We start from the raw sequence: 23,379 nt of genomic DNA on the forward strand, positions 1-23,379 counted from the left end.
AATATTAGGCTTTTTTCTTGCCGAACAGTAATTAAGACTTGGCTAGTACCCAGAAGAGAGAATTTTTTAACTGGCTTTAGACCCTTGGCCTAGGCCTATTTAAGAAAATATATTTCTCTGTAACAATCTAAGCTTTGGTCTAGGCATAGTATAGTCAGTATTGCGAAGTTCGGAACACTGCGAAGTTCGGACACCCCTAAGTAATACACTTTTTCACCATGACAACCTATAGCAACAGCCAATTTCACGAAAAACTACAAAGCTACAGTTATTTTCTCTCTAAAATGACCTGTGTGCAAGTAAGTACTTACATATTTGTCAATAAAATGATGGAGAACCTTGAAGTCTGTTATAATTACTGAAAGAGCAACTGCTCCACCAATTTTATCACCAGCGCCACACTGTAGGTTGGGTGTCCGAACTTCGCAATACTCTACAAAGAAATACCAGTTCCACAATCATGAAGAAACTTCTTGGAATACAACATGAAAACAGTTTTCAGGAAAGAAAGTTTGGCCGTGTATCGTAATATAACACAATTCTCCCACCATATCAAGTATATTTTCAGGTGATTTAGACCAGAAGATATAGTTTTGGGGTGTTTTAAGGCTTAGGTGTCCGAACTTTGAAGTCTCCATGCTACTGTTTTGGAAATGAAGCATTTGTTTTCAGTGCAAGTAACTAGGTCTAGCTGGCCTACAAATAGCATTTACTTTAGTTTAGGCTAGATCAAGTGCACTGAGATCTGTTTATCAGTGTTTTTGTCCTGGCTCTTTGCTGAAATCAACATCTAATTGCAAGTGGTAATCAACAATGAGTCACACACTAGCCTTGGCCCATATCACTGAATGGTTTTGAAGTTGAAAGTTTATCTTTAAAGTATGTGGAAACACTTTAATTTGTTTTCATCATCAGAAATGAAGAGACATTAAAAAATAAAAGATGCCAGGAAAAAAGGAACAGATTGCTTTGCAGAAAGAGATCACTAACCAAGAACAATGGGAAGATCTTATGACCACAGAAGGTGTTATTGGTAAGAATGTTTTTTGTAAATTGTTCCATTATTTGAATTATGCAATTCAAACCCATCCACTATTAACTGAGAGCCTCCTACAGTAGCAACTGAATATATAGTTGATATACTCACAAGTGAAATTTGTCTTCTTGCCATTTACTTTCAATCCTTAACTATGTGGAAACTCTTTAATTTTTGATCTTTGAAAGTATATATGTGGATACTTGAAAGTGTCTATGTGGATTCTTTCAATCCTGGTACTCAGTAGAGCTATGAGGGCTTAAATTGCCACAAGGAGGTCTGAAATCAAATGAGTTCTGTTAATCAAAATATGCGCACTAGTACTACCTGTAGGTATGTAAATTTCCACTATTGTGCTTAGCCAAGTATCTTGGGGTGAGGTAACTTCGCATGTCTCCTAACTTTGTGTACTGTTTAATAGCTGAGCACTCAGAGACACTGTTGCTGCATTGCTTGAATGCATTTTTAATCCATACTCTCTGGACAAAACTAGCTGAAATTGAAACAGTGCGAGAAGGAAGCGTCAGATTTGTATTCCGAGGCACGCTTACAGTACGATTCATTTCATCCATTTAAACTTTTACTTGATTGATATCTTTAAATTTGACACATCTGCCAAGTTAGGTAACTTATTTCATTGCCTTGACTGTTTTGACTCAAGACCTTTACAGTTGTCTCATTCTGGTAGAATCTGATCAAAGTGATGTAACAAACTCACTTAGTCGTAGGATACAAATACACCACAGAGCAAAATCAAACATATCATTGTTAACTTTGACCTATAAAAGATGGCTTGTTTGCTTAGCATCGTGAAGGTACCATATACAGTACTTACCATCCTTTATGGATGCTCAACTCTGCATTAATACATCATCAAATGTTTACTATGCCGTCAGACATTTTAAATCATTGTTGAATGGTTCATTCAGGATCAAATACTTTTACTATCAACACATTTGAATGTACTAGCAAAAAAGAAAAAAGGAAAGTGAAATTCCTAAAGCTGAGAATTGTCCTTAACGATTACTTTTGAAAAGTACTTAAAACAGTTCATGGACCTTTGAAGGCATTTGACAGACTTTTACCTTTTAGTTTTCTCATTGTCAAGTAATGGTCGCGTAGGTTGTTCCTTTTTAACAACTTGCATTGTTGCAATTAAGTAACGCCTTGCAGTAAATAATGAGTTACAGTGTTTGTAAAGTCAAATTTAGATTGATTGTTTCCGCTGTTGCGAAGGAGTAGTTTGCTGGTTAGGTATTGATAAAAATGTGAATACACATTGATGAAACTAGAGACAATAGCTCGGTGCCTTCATAGCTAGTCATTACATTAAAGAAGTAATTGAGTGAGTCCTTCAAATTTTAACAAATTGTTTTGCCCAGACACTTTTGCTGCTTTTAATCTTAGTCACATAAAATTAAATCAAACAAAAATCAAATCAAACAATAAAATCAAATCAAACACACAAAATCAAACAGTGCCTTTCAATCATAAGGTCCCCGGTTCGATTCACTCCCAGATTAATGTATGTCGTCCAGTTACAGAGTTGTTAACAATTAACAATTTATAATCATGAACATTAAATATGAATGTAAGAGACTGACTTCGGTCAGCTTGCGACTTTGATAAGCCAATGAGGCTTCTTCGCGAGTTCCTGCTTGCAGGAGGATCTAATATACATACATATGTACATACATTGATTCAAATCACAAAGTTTCTTGCTTAATTTTGAAATGTAACCCTATTCTAAAACTTAAAATGGTGATATGAAAGAGAGTGTTAGATTCTTACATAAATAGCTCCTTTAAATTTGGAATCGTCATGTGAAACTATCTGTTATACAAAAGCATAATGGTTCCCTTTCTTAACAGATCTATGGCATGTAGGTTTGATGGTGAACTACAATATTAAGGACATAAAAGTGCACATTCAACCTATCCAAATTCTTTTCTCCCTACTCTCAACAGTTAACCAAAAACTTACAGTTGTCTGTGAATTCTTTTTCATATGTTTTAACATTAGACACACTGTTATGTTACATTCAACTAAAGATAATATATAAAAAAAATTGAATGTTGAAGTAAAATAATTTACTTTGATTTTGAATCTGTTTATCGCACAGTGGTGGACGTGTACCAAAAGTGGTGTGGACCCTGTAACGCTGTGGTCAGCTTATTCAGACGAATACGGAATGAAACCGGTGATGACTTACTTAAGCTTGCAGTGGTGAGTGCAGTATCATTGTAGGCATACACTGACTTAGAGAAGTAGGTTAAAGGGTGGGGGGGGGGGAGAGAGAGAGGGTGCAGTGTAGGGTGGGAAGGAGGCTCAATGAAATTGCCAGTCCTTGTTAAATAGGTCACAAATTTTTTTGCCACTCTTAGTTTATGAGAAAGTTAGGAGTGTTACAAATTTGTGCAAGTTACTGTGTTGTTTTTTTTAGTTTTTTTTAGTGGGTCTTAGGATCTTCATTTTATTGAGCGATATGATTGTATTGGCCCCAAGGCTGTTTGAGGCAACAGGGATTGTTCATTAGATTTTTAACAATTGACGTTTTAAGCATCTTCGAAGCATGTATACAATTGTGTGAATCCTCCCCACACCCCCATTATTCCCCTGTTTACTCAAGACATCATGATTAATCCACCCACATCTCCACCCCTCCTAATCCCTTTTGCACTCCCTCTTTCCATATTGAGAAAAATGCCTTGTAAGATGAGGACCAGAAAATTGGCCTCATGTGTCTGTTGTTCCAAAACAGTGATGTCATGTTTGTTTCTTTCTTTCTTATTTACATCGCTAACTCCCGATAGGCCGAGGCGGACAGCATTGATGCTCTCGAAAAATACCGAGGAAAATGTGAGCCCTGTTTCCTGTTCTTTGCCGGTGGCCAGTTAGTCCATGTGATCAGAGGTTCCAAGGGACCTTCTATAAGCAAAGCGGTCATTGCTGAACTAGCTGCAGAACACAGGGTCATGGATGAAGGAGCTGAGAGGAAAGTGGTAAGCCATCCTTTATCGACATTTGTGAAAAATTGGTGACTTCAAAACTAATGTCGACTTTGAAGTATGTTGCTCTTAAACTCACACACACAAGAACAAGAAAAGTCCAACAAAAGGGGAAAAATTATAGCATTAATTGGTATCTAAATGTATATCAATTTGCTCTCTATCTGTCAATTTCTATGTAACAAACTGCTTCTAAAGATTCCCATAAAATGCTGAAAGATTCTCCAAAAAAGTTTGGTCTACTAATGGTATCAAACTGAGGCAATAGATTAAGGAAGGGAGTAATAAATTTCAAATTTAAAAGTGTATTGTAAATGCTCATAATGGTGTAATGTTGAACTATCAAGTTAGCAGTTTGATAATTTGATGTGGCTTTTCACACTCAACTGAAGGGGAGGGGAGGAGGAGGGGGTGATTCCATTACACATTTTTGGCCAAAAATGATAGCAGTACAATATCACACAGATATATATTCTAATACAATAATTACAATGAAATCTATGAATTGGTTTTCATATCACAATATTATAATGTGTTTGAAAACTTTGAAACCTGAGTCAAGCAAGAACATCTTCTAGCTGTTCCTCAACGGTACGCAACGTTGTAGCACTTAAGTTCTACGCCTGCCGTAAAGAAAGATATATTGCTTAGGTATTCTATCCAATGTTTGTGTAATGCCCTACTTTACCACCCAATCTGGAACATATTCATTCTCGATTGGCAACCGACCCAAAATTTTACTGTCGCACATTTTGAGTATACTATACAAATATGCAATTAGCACTGTGTGATTCCAGTTCTGAAGAAAAGCTTCAACAATATTGTTTCCCTACAATACTACATTTGACATGTCCGTTGGAGCTAAAACTCAAGTTCATTCACTCTCAGTGCCTGCTAAATAACTAACTTCCTCCCACACATGTCTCTACACAGTAGCTCTATCACAACCATGTACACATATAACTGCATTTTCTACGTGGTTTTACTTTTTACGACCTCCAGATCGTGGATCCGTTACTGGAACAAGAGGCGGCGAAAGAGAGAGCAAAATCTCGAGCCGACGAAGAAGAGCAAAAGAAGGCAGATGAAGAAGCGATGAGTAAATATTTCATTTTCTGTTTACATGAGTTTTTTTTCCCTCTTCTTTTCCTTCTTTAACGTTGATCTAAAAACCCGGATAGGTTCCTTACAGAGTTTGGTGCAATAACAATGGCAAAAGAAGGGATGTAAAGGATAGGAGGGAGTTTAGGGGGGGGGGGAGGAGCATGGGGACAGGGATTGGTGGAAATTGAGAGCGAATGATATAGTTGTGAGAAGGGTGTGTGGTATAGTTACAGCTTGTTAAGAGAATTGAAAAAAAGTTGCTTTTCATGATATTCATGAAACAATGTCTGACAAGATAAAGACAAAAAATGTAAAAAAAATAGCAAAAAGCATCATCCATATGGGAGTATGACACATACTAAAGTCTTGGGGGTGTTGGGAGGGGGGGGGGGCAGGGAAGAGGGTCCAGAACAGAAGGGTACCATACATTGGTGTTTACAAATAGATGTATTTAGTGAAAATTACATGTGATGCAATTAGTGTGAATAATAAATCCTGTGAAAAGCCATCGTGAGTATAAAGGGAAAAAGTTCCATTTTAAACACAGAACCATTTGGGTTCAGACAGTATCTTTTATGCACAAACAAGCTTCCCTTTCATGTTTTCACACACCCCTTAACATTATTATTACAATCTTAAACAAGAAACACAGTTTGGGTACTTATTAATAGTTTGCATAGATCTCACTATGGAGTTGTGTCGTCATGATTTTACAAACAAAGAAACAGTGATGTACATATTACTTTCAAAAACTTGAGTCAACATGCCCAGTAACCAGAATTGAAGCACCACACATTCTGTACTTTTATAGATTTGACCCCTCTTAATAATACATCCAGTATAATTTGCCATTCTCATTTCTATGTCCATACCCATTGTCTCACTTAGCCCTAACTGTATGTATTTAGGTCACAACATCATTTGGTTCATATTGCATCTTTGCTTACTAGTGTCTTTCTATAGGCCTGGTAAAATTCACTGTATGCATGACTCAGGATTTTGGATGGATTCGAATGAAAGATTACAGATTCTTCATTGACATAGTTGCTCTTTGTATATGTCCCTTCGTTTTGTAGATTTTTTTAATTTTTAATACTGCATGGTGAGTTAGACTATAGGATTCTAGAATGATAAACCCTGTTGCCTTGTTTTTAGCCATGACTTTTCCAGCCTCCACTACCTGTGTGAATATCAATTTAAACTTCCCTCTCATTCAAAAAGGGTGACACTGCAGAACAATCTCATCTAAGAGATTTGGTCATATCTATAACGGCAAATTATTTCCGTAGAAAAAATGTCCAGAGAGAGTTGCTTTAAATATGTCTATTTTTTTTCCTAGTAAATGCCACCACTTTAAGCAATGCACAAGAAATGGTTTTTCCCTTTTATGTATTTTTACTTCCAACTTCTAAACACAGCTTCGATATATATCTCCTGTTAAGGGATGTAGTTACTGCCATTTTGGCCATTGACACTGGCTTCGTTTTCAATGTTTGTTTTGTTTTAAACAGTTAACAGATTGAACTAAGAGACTGCCTAAAATTTTTTTACTTACCGTCCAGTGTCGCAACAGCCAGTCAACGGAAAATTTGCCCGTTCGTGCCGAATGTGCTCCCTGTGTTGGTACTCCCGCATGTAGATAAAAGTTAGCGTAAAATAGTCGTCCTCAAAGATAGACCACAGGCTTTGAGATAAACAGTCTACCTCAAAATGTGTGTATGCATATATTGTAAATCATAAATACACTCAAGTGACATCAGTACTGATATTAACAACTCCTAGTACGATGTGTATGGTGTGCAACTTTCAATTTCGTTCTTGACAAATTCCATTTGAGGATCTTACACTAGAATATATACATGAGCAGATATCCATGACAGGGTATGTTAAGTTATATGAAGTATGGAGGATTGAACGCCACAAAAATCTGAAAATGAAAGTTTAACATCGATCGTAGTTGTGTTTAGTAAAATGCATGCCAACAAAGTCACTTTTGCTTCATTCACATTGTCACCTTTAATAGGCAATCAATTTTTTTTTTCCAACAATGACCTCATAAAATATTGACCCTTTTTTTGTAAGAAATCGTCAGAGGCATGAATGAATGCATCGAGAACAATACAATACAAGGTTGAAATACGTAGTCATTGAAAAGGGTTGCACAGATGGTTTAACTTATCGGATTATAAAAAATAATAGAAGTAATGACGTACTGTGACATCATATTGAAAAGCAATGAAACTAACTTAAAAATGCTTCATAGCATTAATGTTTGTTATGTTAAATGTTTTTACGTACGCGAATAAATAAACCGACAGTAGCTGTTACTTCCTCTAGTGATTGCTGATTTATTATTAATCAAAATAAAATAAAACTGTTAGCAAACTGCTGATCCACTAGAGAGCCTGTGTAATAGAATGTGTAAAAGTATGTTGGCCTGACGTTTCGATCCTAGCAGGATCTTCTTCAGAGGCTAAATGACAAATAACAGTAACAGAAGGGACAAAAACACGCACAGCATACACACAGGCTAATGAGCACGGTGAACGCAAAAGGGGATTAGTAGACAAGGGATTATTAATCAGTGGGATATATAGGCTGTACAAGTGACTATATAAAAGGGACAGAGAGTGCGGGGTTCGCACAGCCACAAGTCAACAGTCAAATTGGCAATGTCAGCTAAAACATAATTTTATTATTCGGTAAACTACTGCTACTTAAAATAGAAAAAAAAAAGCATCTTACTTGCACAACTTTTGGTCAACTCGAATTTAATAACCCTGAAGCAGATGTCAACATTTACGACTTTCCTCTGTATCCCTTTAACCCCCGTTAATAGTTAAAAGAAAAACACGTCCGGCTAGGTGAAGGATTGTTTAAGAAGCCAAATGGCATGATTAACTACCAGCTCAGTAACATTTACATATTTAAAAATATTAGTGAAATTAATAATTTTTAATTAATTAAATAATTAGAAGGTTTCTTTGTTTGATCAATCAGAATTTTTGTTATTAATTACGGGTAATACATTCTTGGTTTGATAAAGTTGAAGAGGTAATCAAAACGAGGACTGTGATGCAGGTTTGAGATTTTTAGGGGGTGGGAGGAGTGTGGGGGGAGAGGGGAGCGGAGAAGGCAGTAGTCAAATCAATGTTCAGTGGTGGGTGAAGTTGTTGACTATGATGGCGACATCACTGCTGTGAAAATGACTGGGAGTATCATGGCCCCCACCACCACCCTCCACCCCACCCCCATCCTAAGTTTTGGAGCACCTGCAAATGCAAAAGGGGCTGTAAGCATGCTAGCTTTAATATGCTATTAACATAATTGGCTAATCAAATGAAATCCTTTGTTTCTTATTTCATAAATGCATGGTTGGACAAAATGCCAGTTTTTTGAAATCAAAACAGATATTGTAACATGATGGGGGCCAAAAAAAACCCAAAAAATCATGATGGGAATTCTTCTTAATTCTGTACCAAGCTATGGCCGTGTAACTTTTAAGGAATAACACCACTATTGCTTTGTTCTGTTGGGTTGTCGTTGTACACAGCATGTACACCTTGTTGTAATCTTTGTCCAACTTTTACCAATTTTCCTTTTTCCAACTAATAATGTCAGCTTTATTCAACATGTCTTGAATGTACACATCTCTCACTAACTTTTCCATCTTTATCTATAATTCTTCCCAATCCTGGAGTAAACACTCGTACCCCGGAAGTTAAATACCCATCTTATTCTTTGTGTCTAATGTTTCACCTATTTGTCTTTGCTTATTAATAATATCAATACTCACATCACCTGGTATATGAAGTAACCAATCAATACTGAAAAGAAAAAAAAGGTAAAAGAATAGCAAAACTAAACTAATCCTGCTTTTTAACCCTTCTCTCTTTCTACTTTTCTTGTCCACTTTCTCATTTGATGTTCTTTCTATGTGTGTCTTCCCGGGTCTCTGCTAATTCAGGCGAAGAGATCGAGGCACTCGGTCTTAATCTAGGAATGAAACAGGTCAGCCAGAAAACCCTGGACAATTTGACAGCTGGTTATTCCACTGAAGGTATTTTTGGAAGGGGTAACTTGTTTTAAAAAAAAATGACAAACATTTGGCATGTTTTGACCAAAAAAAAGACTCTCTTGTGATTGATTATTAAGTTGCTGGTTTTTAAGTCAAGCCTAACTTTTGAGGTGGGAGATGTTATTTCATTTTATTACTATCAATTCCATGCCTTTTTAAATTTTTTAAAAATTTTTAAATTTTTGAAATATTTTTTTATGAAAAGTCCATTTAAAACAAACCAAATTAAGATGTACCAAATTAGTTACTGACATTTTGAACTTACCCAAAAGGAGGAAAAATTTGTTTTATCTCTCGTGATGTTCTTTCTTTTCAAGATTTCTCTCTTATTTCTCTCATATTTTTCTCTTTGAATGTTTTCAACTTGTCAGATGTTGTTCCGATTTAACGTTCTTGTATGTAAATACGATACTGCTAATGTTTCTTTGTCTGGGAGTGAAAGGGAAACCATTTTGAATAATAGCAAAACCATCAAATCTCTCTTCAATGGATTTCTAATTTGCTAATAACAAAAGAAAAATCAAATAATTCCAGTGATTTCCATCATAATCACTAACTAATGAAGGCAACACTAATATTAACCTGTCCACACCTACCTATCAGATTTCATAATTCACACACCCATTCTCTGCCATAACTAACCAACTCAAAAACTGTCCAAAGCTTACTCATGTTATACTGCACTTATTGCATAGTCTGTCTTTAATAGATATAACTGTGCTTTAGCTTGAAGGAATTTATCCTCTTTAGAGGGATGTCACATTGACCCATTTTCATGTCTATTAATGAACCCTTGTATGGGGACACAGAATTGTGCAAGCCCCTCTTTGATTTGAACCCTCCAATGGGGCTCAAAATGCTTTAACCCTTCCTAGTGTTTCAACCCTCCTGTTTTTTCAACCCTCCTATGGGGCACAAAGTGGTCCAAACCCTCCTACTCTTTCAACCCTCCTATGGGACACAAAATGGTCCAAACCCTCCTTTGATTCAGTCATATTGGGCACAGAATTGTTCAAACCCTTCTTTGATTTAAGCCTCCTATTGGGCACAAAATAGTTTAAACCCTCCTATTCTTTGAACCCTTCTATGTGACACAAAATGGTCCAAACCCTCTTTTTGTTTCAATCCTATTTGGCACAGAATGGTTCAAACCCTTCTTTGATTTGAGGCCTCCTAAGGGGCCAAATAGTTCCAACCCTCCTATTATTTTAACCCTCCTAGTGGGCACAAAATGGCTCGAACCCACCTACCAGTGGAACCCACATATGTTTTGTACTTTCCTTTGGGGCACAAAATGGTGATAATTTCACTATGAAACATTGACAGCGGTAGATCGCTAAGAATATCCAATGTCAAGATTATTCGACAATACAGGAGATATTAGGCTATCTTTAAAAAATGTTTTAGTTAGGGGAAGGGGGATGGAGAACATGTGGGGATGAGGAAAGAAGATTTGATCAATTCAAAGCCATGGTCTGAACCACAGAATGATTAAGATTATCTTTTAGTGACCTGTAAATTACACTTAAGCCTAACTTTACTCAGAATATAGCATTGTATGTTATTGAGGGACGTTTTGCTTCTGACAAAAAACAGAAATATTTGAGAATTCCTTTGCTGTATGTTAATTTGCTTGAGACTTACTTTTGTCATAGAACCGAAACCCAAGGAAGTTACCGTGCTGCTTGTCAAACCGGATGCAGTTGAAGCAGCCCACACAGATGAAATAGTTGAAAAGGTAATAATCCTTCTAACTACTGAAATTAGAAGAGAAGTAAACCTAATTGTCATCTTTTCATCGAGTGATAGTGATACTTATTTCCTCTCCTCTATAAGAAATTAAATAAAGAAACAAATAAATAAATAAATCCATCCATCCATCAATCAATCAAAGAGGAAACTTGCTTCACTCCTCTTACCTGTCTCCTTGTACAAGGTCCGCAGGAAGGGGGGGTGGGGGAGGGGGGAGGTGGAGCAGTGCTAGACTGTCACCAATGTTGTAAGGCTAGGTAACCGGAGTGCATTGTTTCAGTGGAGGCAGGTAAGTAAGGTCCTTCATAAATACAGACGCCAGTAAGTTTTGAGATTATTAAACCATTGCTCTGTGAGGAGTAATAGCTATAACAACCACCGGATTCATACTGAGGTAATGTTGGTTAGGGTTGTTAGTTACTTTTCTTTAGGGGGTTTGGTGTGTTGGTTGGGGGAGGGGGTGGGGAAAAGGAGAGGGGCAAAAGGGTAGTTGTAGTAAATAAGCAGTGTTTGCTATAAAGACAATTTTTTTTCTCTCTCTCTCTGCTAAACAGTTAAAAGAACACGGCTTTGAGATTCTCACTCGAAGCAGGAGGACGTTGACTGAGGAAGAAGCCAGAGAATTCTACAAAGAACAGGAAGGAGAGGTTGGTCATTTTTACCATTTAAAATCACACTTTTTTCCCCTGACATTTTTCTATTTATCCGTGAACGAGGGTTTCGTTATAAAGATTTTTTTATGTTACAACCTAAACAAACTCATAGGTTGTCAATTGAAGCCAGGTGTTAAACCATTATACCAATCTGTTTGAAGAAAAAAAATATATTATCAAAATATTTTGAACATTCTTTGATCTCTTCTCTTCACAGGAGCACTTTGAAGACTTGATCAAGTTCATGACGAGTGGAGACAGCGACGTCTTTGTGGTCACCAAAGGCGACACGGGAGAGGGCGTGGTCGGGGAGATCAGGACCCTCCTCGGCCCTAAGGATGTCAGCGTCGCCAAGGAGGAAGAACCAGAGAGTTTGAGAGCTCTCTACGGAACTGACACGACTATGAACGCTCTGCATGCAGCAGACTCTGGGGAAAGAGCTGCTCGGTAAGGGCCAGAAAATTGCTAGAATATTTGGGAAAATGGCCACAGAGATATATTAAGAATTACAGCACATTTGTGACCTAACCAGTTTTTATTCCATTAAACCCGGGCCACCTGATGTCCTAGAGCCATTTGATTGTTGGGTACCCGAACACCCCCACTATCTGCTAAATGAAACGTTAAAAAAAATATATACATATATATATATATTTATATATATACATATCTATAAACATACAATTGCAATTCCTTTGCATAATCCAATGTAAAATCTTTACCAAAACATGGCTTATTCTGTTCTCTATACAATATGTATATATTATTGTTGTTTATAGTTTTTCGTCTGCTTTTCATCAACAGAGAACTGACTTTCTTCTTTCCTGACTTTGTGGTCCCAACCATCCCTGGAACAGGACCGCCCCCGAGGGTTGAAAAGACCTTGGCATTGATTAGACCGGAAGCTTTGAAGGAGCACAAAGGTACGGTCAAGATATTTCACTCCACATCCATCTAATACGTAACATATCCTAGGTCAAACTTTTACAGACACTATGACTTTACTATCTCTCCAATTTGAATTGTCTGACAAAATCGATACACAGTATTGAGCAGCCATCAAAATATGCAGGGTTGAACGTAATAACGGTGTTAAACTTACAAATAAAATAAAGTTTGTTATAATGAAATAAATCAAATTGGTCAAATAAATAAAAAATATCAAATAAATCAAATATATCAAATAAATCAAACAAATATAATCAATATAATAATTTTGCTACTTCTGTCAATATATCCCCACTTTGCTACCCCCCCCCAACCCCGCCCCGCCCTAACCCTCACTCCCTTATATTCTGACAATCGTTTGTTGCATATCAACTCACACGATATGAGGACTGAACCTTGAATTATTTTGTTGTAACATTCCGAGTTATAAACTTGTGTTGAAACATTAACTGGGTACTTTGGTCTGTCAAGGTATTTTACCTCCCTAACCCCTTTCCCCACCCCCCCCCCCCCTCCGTTCTACCTCATATGTGTTCTGTTTGGTGTGTAAAGGTACAGTATTTTTACAGTCCCTTCCGCAGCATGATATGATATTAATTTGCAACCGGTACTGAGTCGTCTTGGCCAACTGTGTAAGATTAACTGTCTGGACACCGGTCACTGACGAGTATTAAGATGCGGGCGGTCGCTATCATTCTCTACCTCAGTTACATTTGTCGAAAAACTTCTCTTACCTTTTTTGCGTATCAATTTTTCACCAGATGCCATTTTAGAAAAGATTCACGAAGCAGGATTTGAAGTTTGCTTCCAGAAGGAGGTTCAACTCACAGAGGAACAGGCCAAGTCTTTTTACACCGAACATGAAGGAGAGCCCTTCTATGAAGATTTGGTCACAGAGATGACACGGTGAGGAAATGTTTGAAGTTTGTTAATCGGAATAGAATCGGCAAGGGAATTTAATGCTGTCATTCTGGGGCTTACAAAAGGTGAAAGGCAAAGCCTATGGAATGGGGGAGGGAGAGAGAAAGAGGGAAGAGCAGAGAATTTATAGTTCTAAATGGGATAAGAGGACATGTAATGGTTAACTTTCCATATGATGATATTCTATAACTGAAACATCATTGAAATGATAGGCGTTAATTATAAGATCCTGTTCTTAAGGGTCCTTGAAATTGTTGATATTTGCATCAGTCCAAACAAAATACATGTATATATAGATATATATATATATAAATACGTATATGTATAAATATATAAATATGTATATGTATATATATACATATATATATATATATATATATATATATATATATATTGTATATGTAGAATTGAAATCGAAGTGAGTTGGGATATATAAATATATGCATACATATATATATATATATATATATATATATAGTTGTAGATTGAAACATTTACGTGAGCTTCGAGAGAGGAATAATGTCTGAGGGTTGGGACAAAGTAGTGAGAGGATGTGGCAACGTATGGGATTAGGGAGTAAAGGAGGGGGGTTGGGGATTGGGAGTTTATTTACCATCATTTTCCTGCAGCCTACCTTGTGGTGCTTGCTATCCATTTGTTTAACTTGGTCATTGATGTCAGTTTTCTCATAATTCATTCAATCATCTTTTCTGTTTTATTTTTTAACTTCCAAATCTGCAGAGGTCCTGTTCTTGCCCTCGGGTTAGCCAAAGAGGAAGCCATTCAGGGATGGAGGGACCTCTTGGGACCTAAGGAGGTGCAAAAGGCAAAAGAGGAATCACCAGAGAGGTAGAATAAAAGATGCTGTACTGTACTTTATATTAAGTCTGTATTACAAACTTCAAAGTTGTGTAGAGGGGAGGGGGAGGATGTGGGATGGTAAGGTGACGTTAACAGTGTGCCAAACAGTTTGCATTATTCGGTCTTGTAAGTTGTATAGATAATAACATATCATTAGGAACCTCTTGGAAGTTGTTTTCTTGTTATTTTTCTGTTGTGGGAGGGAGGTGGGGGGGTTTGTCGATCTGTGCAGCTGGCCATTAAAAAGGAACAGCGCAGTCGAGGGAACCGTTTTTCCCACTCCCATCAAGTGAAACCTTCTGAAAAAAGATTTTTGGATAAGTTACGGTCATAAACAATAGAAATAGAAAACATAGGGGAAAGAAAATATACAAAAGCATAATATGATATAGCCGAGATGTGTAGAAAACAATAACAACATAAAAAAATAAAAAAAGACAATCAGTAAGAGGTTTCTCTTCTTTTTAATCTTTAAAAGTACTCTCATGTATCAAGGGAAGTTGTGTATCCACTTCAAGCACAACAGCCGGTACTATAGCGCGTGTTGGCGGGAAAATTCAGCCACTGTTTTCCTAGTGAACTTCCATGGTTAGGTCAATGTGTTTATATTGCTATAATGCAAGCGTTGCACAAAATGTCCATCCCTCGATGTGAGCAAAACTGCACAGAAATTTTCCATCATTCGTATATTGCAACGAGGCATGACTGCGATATGAAAGTGAAATTGATGAGATTGAGCCCAAAAGAGAAGTAAAAATCATAAAGGAAATGCTATTAATAATGAAGTTAGTCCCTAAGTTGAAGTCGTTATCATGCTCGGCAAAATATTGGAATATTATTTGCCAGACTGAGAATTAATTAGGACCAATTGTGTGAATGATAATTTTTAAAAGCAGGGGTTTCCCTGGGCATCGACCGATAGAGGTCAAGTGGCCCTATAGGACAATCCAGGGAATCAATCAGGGGGTGGGATGGGGGATTTGGGGTGGGAGGCAAGGGTGGGTGGGTGGGTTGGAGGGTAAATTCAACTCAATAAAAGGTAATGTTACGTGTTTAACATTCCCAACATGTACTGATAGGACCATATGATTACTGAGAATAGGTGAGAGCTAATTGTTCCTTTTCAACATACCCATGCACTCAACCTCTCCCCTCCCTCCCTCCCTCTCCCCCTCCCCCTACCACCTCATTACTTCAACTCATTCCTCTATTTACATTACCCTACAAATTTGTATATGTGACAGGATTAATACTATATCTTATTCAAACTACTCATTTTCATTTGATTTTCCTAGTCTAAGGGCCCAGTTTAGCATGACGGATGCCTCCATCAACGGAATCCACGGAAGCGATTCCGAAGAGTCCGCTACTAAGGAATTGGAGTTTTTCTTCCCCAAAGAACACACCTTAGCTGTGATCAAGCCAGATGCGGCCGGTGAACACAAAGGTATCAATGGCTGGAACAAATCTATTGTAGGTGCACTGGGGGGTGGGGGAGAGGGGTGCATTGTAGTATTACAACTGTAGGTTCTTGGCTTGTGAGCAATCATAGTGACATAAATTCTCTCACTCGTGTAAATGCTCTTTCGTTTTTACGTTGATCCACGACCTGTTACCTCCAAGAGGAAAAAACAAAACCCTGAACCCTCCCTCTTCCATTCTCAAATATGAACGAGACCTTTATCGGGAAATATATTCTTCACATTGTTTTACTTTTGTTCTGACACTAGTTTACATTGCTCTCTTTCTCTCTCTCCTCCAAACATTAGATGCTATCACAGAGAGGCTACATGAAGCCGGCTTTCAAATCTCAAGTGAAAAACATGTTGAACTTAGCCGAGAAATGGCAGCACAGTTGTACCAAGAACATGAAGGGAAAGAATTTTACGATAGCTTACTGGATCACATGACCAGGTGAAATGATGCATAATTTCCATTTTGTTACGTTTTTGACATTTTTTTTTGGTTTTTCATAATTTTTTTCTTTTTTGGTACAAAATTTAATCTATATGTAAATATTTAAATCATCCTTTTCACTATTAAAAAATAAATTCTGTTTGGATCAAGTCATCAGAGCGTTGGGGATAAAACACAAGAGTGTGTCACATGTCAACCATGTACAACATTTTCTACTTAAGTAACGTGTCATTTTGTCTTATTAAACAGTACTTAAAGGTTCTTTGTTTCCAGATTGAATGTGCTCGGTGAAGTTCACAAAAAATCATGAGATATTCACTTGAGTAAGGAGGGGGAGAAGGGTAACAACCATCCCCCCCTCCCCCAAGACTCATTTCTCTTCATTTTCACTTGCTTAACTTTATGTAAATACACATGGTACAGCTTGCAGAATATCATGAAAAGCTCACTTGTGTGTGGCATCCATACATGGGAGGGGGAGATGGCATGGGGGAATGGGGGGAGGGCAGAGGGAGTGGGGAAATTCTCCCTTCCCCCTGAGACTTGTTTCTTTTCATTTTCACTCTCTTAAAGTCATCTTTGCTGAATCTCTTTCTCTTGCCTCCATTTAGTGGACCCTCCACAGTACTTCTCCTGCATAGAGAAGATGCGATCCATGGTTTACGGACCCTGATGGGCCCGACCGATCCAGATGTTGCCAGAGAACAGGCCCCAGAGAGCTTCAGAGCACTCTTAGGCAAAGACATCCTCAACAATGCCATTCACGGTAGTTCCAGCGTGGAACATCTCAAGAAGAAGGTGGAGCATTTCTTCCCAGAGGTGGAAGTAACGGAAGCCGGGCATATCGTCGGTAAAGATCTTTTTTATCATTTCGGAAGGGTACTGGCCCTAGGGGATGACCCAAGTCATTCTTGGTGGAAGGGTGCTGGGGGAGATGAGGAGGATTTATGAGATGAAGGCCTCTTTAGAACGCTTCATTTTCTACTGTTTTATCATATCCTGTCATGTTTGGGTGGGGATAGAGTCATGTTAGAGTGGGAGGTGGGGGGGTGGCAGGGGGAGGGTGGTTTGTTTGATATGTTATATTGATATCTGCTCCCAACAGATACCCTGATGATCACATGTGATCGCAGCTCAGATAACTCTGTTTTCTCTCATTTACTATATTTGAGTATTTATTGACTGATCTATATTTATTTATTAAATTAAATTCATTGAGTTTATTTTTTTCCAATTTTAGTCCCAACAAAGGAAGAAGAAACCGAAGCAGAGTCGGAAGAAATCGCTGAGACTGAAAGTAAGGAGAGAGGTAGGTTCCATCACAGTTGTAGATATTTGCCAAAAGTTCCACTTTCAAAGTTGGGAAGATGGGGGACAGAAGGGAGGGGGAGGAGGAGGGTGTGGGTGGTTGCTTTCTGAAGTGAATAACCCATAAATGATCATTAGATGAACTTTGAACTTGAATCATGAACACACCAAGTAGTCCATCACCACACAGTACCATCACAGATTACCTTTGGTGAGTACTAATCCTTTGATGCCTTCAACATACAGGGAACATTGACAGACTTGTAAATATGTATGTTAACGTACCATGCTCCAAAAATGATGTTGGACCTCACTTTCCCAGAGGCCCCAATATTTCATCAATGTGCATATGTCACTGACAGGTGGAATACTAGGGAGGAAGACAGACAGACAGACAGTGATGAGCGGACAGACATACAGACAGATAAAAAGTGATAGATATAGAGACAGTGGTAAAGACAGATGGAGACAAACAGTGAAAGGTTAACAGACAGACAGAGAGAGACAGAGACAGGTAAAGACAAGCAGTGACATCCAGACAGATACACAGACAGACAGACAGTGATGAGCGGACAGACAGACAGATAAAGAGTGATAGATATAGAGACAGTGGTAAAGACAGACGGAGACAAACAGTGAAAGGTTAACAGACAGGCAGAGATAGGTAAAGACAAACAGTGAGACACAGACAGATACAGACAGACACAAAGATAGACAGACATACATAGATACTCATGACATGAATCAATTGACTTACTATCTGAGCTGGTCTGGTATGAGCCAAGAGGGACTTAATAAGACACCAACAGATGATATGCAAAATGAAAATCATTTCTGTCTTCTTGGAAGATAAAGTATATCTTACCAGTTGGGTTTGTTGGTTTCAGATAATAAACCTCAAATCTTGTTGTCCATGAACACAGTTAAACCAGGCAACCCCCCCCCCCCCCCTCCTCCCCCATGTGGTTTGCAATCAATATCCCTATGCAACAACTGTTGCGCTGTTGATTGTTTTGCAGCCTATTTTTAAATTGACAATGTAATGACGTGTGAAGTTATTATCAAACATCCAGCTTGTCTCTGTTGGGGTATCGCAGGAAATTAATAGCTTTGTTTACACTCTAGGAAATGTATTATCTTTACTTCCATACACTTCACGCACTAAACCTAACAGTCACATGCAAACACAGGATGTCTATGGAAAGACGCGCCTTTCGTCTCACTAACGACCTACCGTTTAGGTTTACCTAGGTCTGTGTCGTCACTTGACAGATGAAGGAATTTGTCATATAAAGTATGTTCATTTCGGGAAATTTCTATCTCAGCTTGTACAATTAAAGTTTATGAGATCCTATCCTCATGCTGATAAAAATTAAAGGACTTTTGGAAGAAAAAATGATATTACCATATAAATTAAAATTCTACTGGATTAAAGAAAGTTTTTGTTTGTTTTTGTTTGCATATTCTTGTGAGGGTAATGTATCACTGAATTGATTTTTAAGCCATGATTCAGTTGTGTTTCCCTGTGCTGTGATACAATATGAAACCAACCTTAAATTCCCACTCATGTGCAATGGGTACATACATTTTCAATGATGGTACGTTTGAATGACAAAACAAAGAGGGGGATGGGGAGGAGAGGGGGGAGGGGAGAGATTGTGTAATGATAATTAAGAATAAAAAGGGGGTTGAATTTCTGATATGAAAACACTAGATGATTATCATCCAGGGAATGAAGGGTATTCCTCTGGTGAGAATGCAGAAGATGAAACTGAGGAGATGGAGGAGGAGGATGGGGAAGAGACAGAAAGTGCAGGAGAGGAGGCTAACCAGGATGAGGAGGAAATGAGGCAAGGAGAGGATGGTTATGAAGATGAAGAATTTGAGGAAGGAGAGGAGAAGGCAGAGGGGGACCAGGAAGAGGATGGTAACGACGTCACAGAGGAAGACCGTCAATCCGTAGATGACAAGGCAGACACCTCCTCAGACAAGGAGGAGGAGGAGGGTGAGGAGGAGGGTGAGGAGGAGGGTGAGGAGGAGGGTGAGGAGGAGCTCGAAGGAGAGAGAGACGGAGATAATAAATCAGACACGTCGACGTCCGGAGAGGAAGGGAAAGGTATCTGAGATTGTGCCTCGTAGTATCCATCACCTCTTCTGCATGAACCATCCTGAGAGCATCATATAAATATTCAACTGACATTTGCATGTATCGTGAATATTCAACATAACAGACTTACTTAACAGCTTCTGCTCATTCTTACATCGTCACCATCACGTTGTAGAATTTCTACTTTTTCTCAAATAACCTTGAACTTCATTTGTTTGTTTGTTTATTCAAAGACCTTTTATATCAACGTTCTTCATGTCGATAATTTCAACTCCTTCCATCTGTCTTAGCCAGTCACGATGGTCGATTTTAATGTATGAATATTCATTTTATGTTATCAGTGCTTCCTCTCCTTCCCTCTTTGTAAACTTGCTTTGAGATCCCCTCCAACCAGACCCCCCCACCCCCCTCTCACTTGTATGGAATGACACAGTAGTTGCTTACCGTATTGGAAAACTGCTTGCTTTTAAATGATGCAAGTTAACTTGTGATTTATTAATTATTGCTCACATAGTAATTCCCCCCCCCCCCCCCCCCCGTGTTGAACCCCTGATATGCTCATCTAATTATTCTTAATATTTTTGTAGTCTTATTAATATTATCAACCAGAGGGCAGAATGTATAAATATCTGTGTACAAACAACAGAATACCAAATAAAATTACATTGTGGTAATTAAGGAAAGAAAAAAAAACATGTTCTTTGTAGAACATGTGTTGAAACTGGTTTTTCACTTTTCATCACAATTTTTCATTTTTTTCTTTTTCATTCCATTATCTTTATTTGTCACTTTTCTTGTCTTAAGCTTTTTCATACATTTCAGTTCACCTGGTCTTCAATGAAGTACTTCACATCCTCTGGATGAATCTACTAATTTTGCAAAAAGAATTAATTTATGGCGTCATATTTTAACCTTGTTGTCTGTTTGCAAAACAGTATTGTTTAGTGTTATTATAAGAGGCAGAACTAGTGGAGAGGGAGGTGGGGCGGGGAGGGGCGTAAGGAGAGCATGGGTGGGGGGAGAAATGGGCTCAGTTTATTATGGTGATAAGGTTTGGTGTCTTACTAAGTGTCCTAACTGGGCGACGTGTCGTAATGTTTCTTATATAGAGAAAACTGACAGGAATACGTCAACTTCACTGATATAGTATCGTACCCAAATTTTTGAGGTTGAAATTGTAATGAAGAAAGGACTTTCTTAAAGTCTTTCTTTGTTGAGAGGATTATTGGGAGTAAAATAACTGTTCTAGTACAGTTGCAAAACTGATGCAATGTCCCCATGTATTAATTTTCACTGAATTACAAAGAGTTTACAACTGTTGACTACATTTTCTGCCCAGTCTACAGAAAATCAAATGCTCTAATATTTTGCTACATTTATTGTTATATATTTTTTTATTTTGGATATTCGGCATATATTCATAATGAAATTTACTGGCGCATTTAGCTTTCAAACCATATATATGCTTTATTTACTTTGTACCACCTGTTTCCTCTCCCACTCATCATCTTCTGTTACTGCATTAAACAGTTTTATTTACATTATATAAAACTGTTTATATATATATATATATATACATATATTTGTTTTTCTTTTATCAAAGCCGTAAAAAAAACCCAAAAAACAGGAAAAGCGGAGCCGTTTATTTACATAAGTAAAACAGAATGCTTTTCTAAAATGTTTTGGCCATTTATTTTGTTTTTTCCGTAAAATAAAATTGTTCTGAAATTTTTTTGAATTTTTCTTTTTTCTGTCAAGGAGGAGGAGAAGGAGAAGAAATGATAGAGGTACCTCTTGAGAGAAAACAAGGTGCTGAAGCAGAAACAGGAGACGAATTATTGGCAGAGAAAACCGAATTGCCTGCCGACGCTGGTGGTGAGGAAGGTGAAGAGAAAAAGCAGGAGGATGGAGAGGATGCAAAAGATGATGACGGTGGTGAGGAGAAAACAGAAAAGGAGGACACCGCTGAAGAAGGAGAAACGAAACAAGGTAATCATAATCCTACCCTGTTTTCATATTTCCTCTGTTTTATCTTTCGTTTCCCTCTTTCCTTGAGACGAAGCCTCATTAAATTTGCTGGAAAAGGCCAGACAAATCTTTGGTTGGCAAAGGGATTTAAATCCCCCATCCCTGCCCCCACCCCCCCCCCCCGGCCCTCTTCATACTAGCCAAAAAGTTAATTTGCTGTTTTCCAGTTGTTGTAATTTCCCATTTCAGTTTTCTGTTGTTTATCAATTCTAATACACTCTTAATTTGTGCGGAATTTATGACGAGCTATCACCAACATTTTTGCACAAATCTATGCCTTTGCAGAGGACGCACCAGTCGAGGAAAGTGCCCCTGCTGGTGAAGAGGCATCGACTGAAGAGAAACAGGAAGAGGCACCGCCAGGGACAGAGGAGAAGCCAGCCGATGCTGATGCTACTACTGACGGCGCCGATGATAAGGAGGAGGAGGCCAAGGATGCACCTGCCCCAGAAGAGGACAAAACAGAGGATGCCCCTGCTGATGCCCCTGCAGATGCCCCTGCCGATGCCCCTGGCGATGCCCCTGCTGATGAAGAAGAGAAGAAGCAGGAGGAAGCTCCAGTCGAACAAGCTGCAGAATAAGGACGACGTCGATGAGGTCCTGTCCGGTGGTTGGTTAGAATGAAATATAAAACGATTAATAACTGTTTTAGACCAGTCGTATGTAGAGACACTATATGGTACTGCTATGGTATCTTTAATGATAAGTACGCACCATTCCATGGATGAAGTCTCCACCTCACATTGATTGAATCGTTCAAGTTTGACTTCTCTGGTACCGTCTTAAATATGCCAAGGTAGTAAATAGTATGGCACAGCACACACTATACTATACATATTGGCTTATATATGCGTAGCTATTTAATTGATAATGCTGCTCCATATAACAATAATACCGGGAGCCTCAGCTTTATACTGAAAATAGTTTTGTAGTCATTTTAGCTGTGGCAGTACTTGTTTTAAGTAACATCCCCCCAATTCAAATTTTTTTGGCTATTTTCTTGGATGAATTTAGTATCTTTGTCAAGTATCAGCAATTTTTCATTTAATGACATTAATGACATTTTTGGGTTAACCAACCCATATTTACATGTACCAAGTAAAAATGTTATTATTGCAAACAGGCTATAAAAATTCAACCTTGGGCCATCTTAACTACCTTGTTTCTTTTAATAATCTTTCACATTGAAGCATATTCATAACATATATAACATCGAAAAAAAAAACTTGTGACATGTGAGGACGTGATTCTCTTTAACTGATTTCTAAAATGTCATTATTTGGTTACAGTGACTCTATCTTTTGTTTTACTCTGAAAGTGAAAAGTAACTTTATTCACCAATTCCTAAAATGGAGCAATCCGTGGAACACCTTGAATATTTTCATCTACAAGCAAATTTGATACCTTCCATTTATAATTTAGGTAAAATTTTAGGAACCAGTAGCATTTTTTTCCGTCCATATGTATTTATCCAAAACACTTTGGTCTAAAAAAAAAAATAAAAAAAAACAGCCTTCATATTTATTCATATTTTGATGTGTATTTTTTTTAAATATATTTCAATACCCTTCTGACATGTGTATATGGTAAATTAAAAATGATAAATAAGTAATACAGATGAAAAGAGAGAAACATTTTTGTCCTTTTCTTTTCGTTTG

General features: G+C 37.8%; 2 protein-coding genes across 6 annotated transcripts in view; one reads left to right on the forward strand and one right to left on the reverse strand.

The window, feature by feature from the left end:
• Positions 1-7,694, reverse strand: part of LOC139964991 (uncharacterized) — a 27,259-nt gene extending 19,565 nt beyond the window's left edge. Inside the window, exon 1 of the mRNA XM_071967126.1 lies at positions 6,704-7,694. The gene's annotated coding sequence lies outside the window, so the exon portion shown is untranslated. The remainder of the gene's footprint in view (positions 1-6,703) is intronic.
• LOC139964989 (thioredoxin domain-containing protein 3 homolog) overlaps positions 1-23,353 on the forward strand; it is a 23,815-nt gene extending 462 nt beyond the window's left edge. The window contains exons 2-20 of one of the 5 annotated variants that reach the window (XM_071967119.1): positions 916-1,033; positions 3,159-3,262; positions 3,850-4,038; positions 5,047-5,143; positions 9,116-9,208; positions 10,882-10,964; positions 11,533-11,625; positions 11,849-12,078; positions 12,436-12,554; positions 13,341-13,485; positions 14,242-14,349; positions 15,657-15,808; positions 16,131-16,275; positions 16,890-17,128; positions 17,519-17,587; positions 19,301-19,605; positions 19,642-19,702; positions 21,452-21,682; positions 22,007-23,353. In XM_071967119.1, coding sequence (XP_071823220.1) covers positions 943-1,033; positions 3,159-3,262; positions 3,850-4,038; positions 5,047-5,143; positions 9,116-9,208; positions 10,882-10,964; positions 11,533-11,625; positions 11,849-12,078; positions 12,436-12,554; positions 13,341-13,485; positions 14,242-14,349; positions 15,657-15,808; positions 16,131-16,275; positions 16,890-17,128; positions 17,519-17,587; positions 19,301-19,605; positions 19,642-19,702; positions 21,452-21,682; positions 22,007-22,302 — 2,850 coding nt within the window. In that variant the 5' untranslated portion in view covers positions 916-942 and the 3' untranslated portion in view covers positions 22,303-23,353. Of the gene's footprint in view, positions 1-915; positions 1,034-3,158; positions 3,263-3,849; positions 4,039-5,046; positions 5,144-9,115; positions 9,209-10,881; positions 10,965-11,532; positions 11,626-11,848; positions 12,079-12,435; positions 12,555-13,340; positions 13,486-14,241; positions 14,350-15,656; positions 15,809-16,130; positions 16,276-16,889; positions 17,129-17,518; positions 17,588-19,300; positions 19,703-21,451; positions 21,683-22,006 lie in introns of all 5 variants that reach the window. The other 4 variants (XM_071967117.1, XM_071967118.1, XM_071967121.1 and 1 more) reach the window with 4 other exon arrangements.
• The last annotated feature ends 26 nt before the right edge of the window (positions 23,354-23,379 follow it).

This window comes from Apostichopus japonicus, chromosome 23 (genome assembly GCF_037975245.1).
Source record: "Apostichopus japonicus isolate 1M-3 chromosome 23, ASM3797524v1, whole genome shotgun sequence".
NCBI lineage: Eukaryota > Metazoa > Echinodermata > Holothuroidea > Aspidochirotida > Stichopodidae > Apostichopus > Apostichopus japonicus.